This window comes from Emiliania huxleyi, assembly GCF_000372725.1.
Source record: "Emiliania huxleyi CCMP1516 unplaced genomic scaffold EMIHUscaffold_2372, whole genome shotgun sequence".
Classification (NCBI taxonomy): Eukaryota; Haptophyta; order Isochrysidales; family Noelaerhabdaceae; genus Emiliania; species Emiliania huxleyi.
The window spans coordinates 1-2,686 of NW_005200270.1; the positions used below are offsets into that span (position 1 = coordinate 1).

General features: G+C 76.6%; 1 protein-coding gene across 1 annotated transcript; it reads right to left on the minus strand.

Moving 5' to 3' along the window:
• Positions 1-298: 298 nt before the first annotated feature.
• On the minus strand, positions 299-2,658 carry EMIHUDRAFT_254438 (hypothetical protein; the record flags this gene model as incomplete). The annotated part of the gene is made up of 8 exons (XM_005779044.1): positions 299-478; positions 1,046-1,090; positions 1,178-1,222; positions 1,310-1,354; positions 1,442-1,486; positions 1,562-1,618; positions 2,506-2,550; positions 2,638-2,658. The coding sequence occupies 8 exons, from the start codon at positions 2,656-2,658 to the stop codon at positions 299-301; spliced, it is 483 nt and encodes a 160-aa protein (XP_005779101.1).
• Positions 2,659-2,686: the final 28 nt, after the last annotated feature.

A 2,686-nucleotide genomic window follows, 5' to 3' on the forward strand; every position in this document is an offset into this window, starting at 1 on the left:
CCTTGCGCAGAGCAAGGGGGAGTTCAGCTCGTACTATGCAGCCTGGCTCGCAGACGGCCCGGCGCTGGACGGCAGCGGCGGTCTCCCGCCCCTCCCCGACGTCATCCAGCCGCCCGACGGCATTGCTGCCGGTCCCCTTGGGGGCGAGGCTTCGGGCTCGAGCGTGCTGCCGCCGAGCGCGGGCTCAGAGGAGGCTGCGAAGCGTGCGTGGCTCTCTCGGCTGGACGCTCCGTCGTGGGGGACGGCGGCGGCGGTCGTCGCGGAGGCGTCGGCGGCCGCCGCCGCGGAGGCGGACCTGCTAGCCAAGTGCGACGCGGGCGTGCAGCAGGCGTGCAGCCAGCGCGGCGTGGAAGAGGAGGCGAAGAGGGCGTGGCTGCAGAAGCTGGACGCGCCGACCTGGCAGCGCTCGCTCCGTGCCGCACGCCTCGCCGACCGAGCCCCTGACCCGAGCCGCGGCCCACCCGTAGGGGCGCCGTGGCTGCGGCGGTGTCGGAGGTCGCTACGACGGTGGCTTCGCCGGGCTCCGACCCGGAGGCTTCCGAGGAGGCTGCAAAGCAGGCCAGAGAGGGGCCTCCCCCCGCGCCGCCCGCGCCCGTCGCCGACGCCTCGGCGGCGCGCTCTGCCCCGCAGGCGTGGCTGTCCCGGCTCGATGCGCCGGAGTGGGGCAAGGCGGCGACGGCGCTCACCCGCGTGGCCGCGTGGGAGGTTGCCGGCTCGGCGGCGGCGGTGGCGGAGCTGGCCGAGGCGTGCGGCTCCGGCGACGCCGCCGCGTGCGACACGCTCTCGCGCGAGGAGGAGGCGAAGGCGGCCTGGCTGGCCAAGCTCGACGCGCCGACGTGGGCCGCGGCGACGGCGGCGGTGTCTGCCGTGGCGTCCGAGGTGGCGGCTGCAGCATCGCCAGAGGGGGCGGCTGCGGCACCGGCGCCGGAAGCACCGACAGCGGCGGCGGAGTCGGAGGCTGCGGCCAAAGCGAGGTGGTTGGCCAGCGTGGACGCGGCGTCGTCTTGGGGCAAGGCGGCCCCGCCGGTTGAGCCATCCGCGGCACCACCGCCACCGCCCCCAGCATCAGCACCGGCGGCGCAGTCGGAGGCTGCGGCCAAAGCGAGGTGGTTGGCCAGCGTGGACGCGGCGTCGTCTTGGGGCAAGGCGGCCCCGCCGGTTGAGCCATCCGCGGCACCACCGCCACCGCCCCCAGCATCAGCACCGGCGGCGCAGTCGGAGGCTGCGGCCAAAGCGAGGTGGTTGGCCAGCGTGGACGCGGCGTCGTCTTGGGGCAAGGCGGCCCCGCCGGTTGAGCCATCCGCAGCACCACCGCCACCGCCCCCAGCATCAGCACCGGCGGCGCAGTCGGAGGCTGCGGCCAAAGCGAGGTGGTTGGCCAGCGTGGACGCGGCGTCGTCTTGGGGCAAGGCGGCCCCGCCGGTTGAGCCATCCGCAGCACCACCGCCACCGCCCCCAGCATCAGCACCGGCGGCGCAGTCGGAGGCTGCGGCCAAAGCGAGGTGGTTGGCCAGCGTGGACGCGGCGTCGTCTTGGGGCAAGGCGGCCCCGCCAACCGCACCGGCTGCAGCTGCTCTGCCGCCGCCGCAAGCCGTAGCACCGGAGGGCGCCATGAGATCTGGCGAGGCGTGGAGCGCGGGCGACGCGGAGGAGGCTGCGAAGCGTGCGTGGCTCTCTCGGCTGGACGCTCCGTCGTGGGGGACGGCGGCGGCGGTCGTCGCGGAGGCGTCGGCGGCCGCCGCCGCGGAGGCGGACCTGCTAGCCAAGTGCGACGCGGGCGTGCAGCAGGCGTGCAGCCAGCGCGGCGTGGAAGAGGAGGCGAAGAGGGCGTGGCTGCAGAAGCTGGACGCGCCGACCTGGCAGCGCTCGCTCCGTGCCGCACGCCTCGCCGACCGAGCCCCTGACCTGAGCCGCGGCCCACCCGTAGGGGCGCCGTGGCTGCGGCGGTGTCGGAGGTCGCTACGACGGTGGCTTCGCCGGGCTCCGACCCGGAGGCTTCCGAGGAGGCTGCAAAGCAGGCCAGAGAGGGGCCTCCCCCCGCGCCGCCCGCGCCCGTCGCCGACGCCTCGGCGGCGCGCTCTGCCCCGCAGGCGTGGCTGTCCCGGCTCGATGCGCCGGAGTGGGGCAAGGCGGCGACGGCGCTCACCCGCGTGGCCGCGTGGGAGGTTGCCGGCTCGGCGGCGGCGGTGGCGGAGCTGGCCGAGGCGTGCGGCTCCGGCGACGCCGCCGCGTGCGACACGCTCTCGCGCGAGGAGGAGGCGAAGGCGGCCTGGCTGGCCAAGCTCGACGCGCCGACGTGGGCCGCGGCGACGGCGGCGGTGTCTGCCGTGGCGTCCGAGGTGGCGGCTGCAGCATCGCCAGAGGGGGCGGCTGCGGCACCGGCGCCGGAAGCACCGACAGCGGCAGCGGAGTCGGAGGCTGCGGCCAAAGCGAGGTGGTTGGCCAGCGTGGACGCGGCGTCGTCTTGGGGCAAGGCGGCCCCGCCGGTTGAGCCATCCGCGGCACCACCGCCACCGCCCCCAGCATCAGCACCGGCGGCGCAGTCGGAGGCTGCGGCCAAAGCGAGGTGGTTGGCCAGCGTGGACGCGGCGGCGTCTTGGGGCAAGGCGGCCCCGCCGGTTGAGCCATCCGCGGCACCACCGCCACCGCCCCCAGCATCAGCACCGGCGGCGCAGTCGGAGGCTGC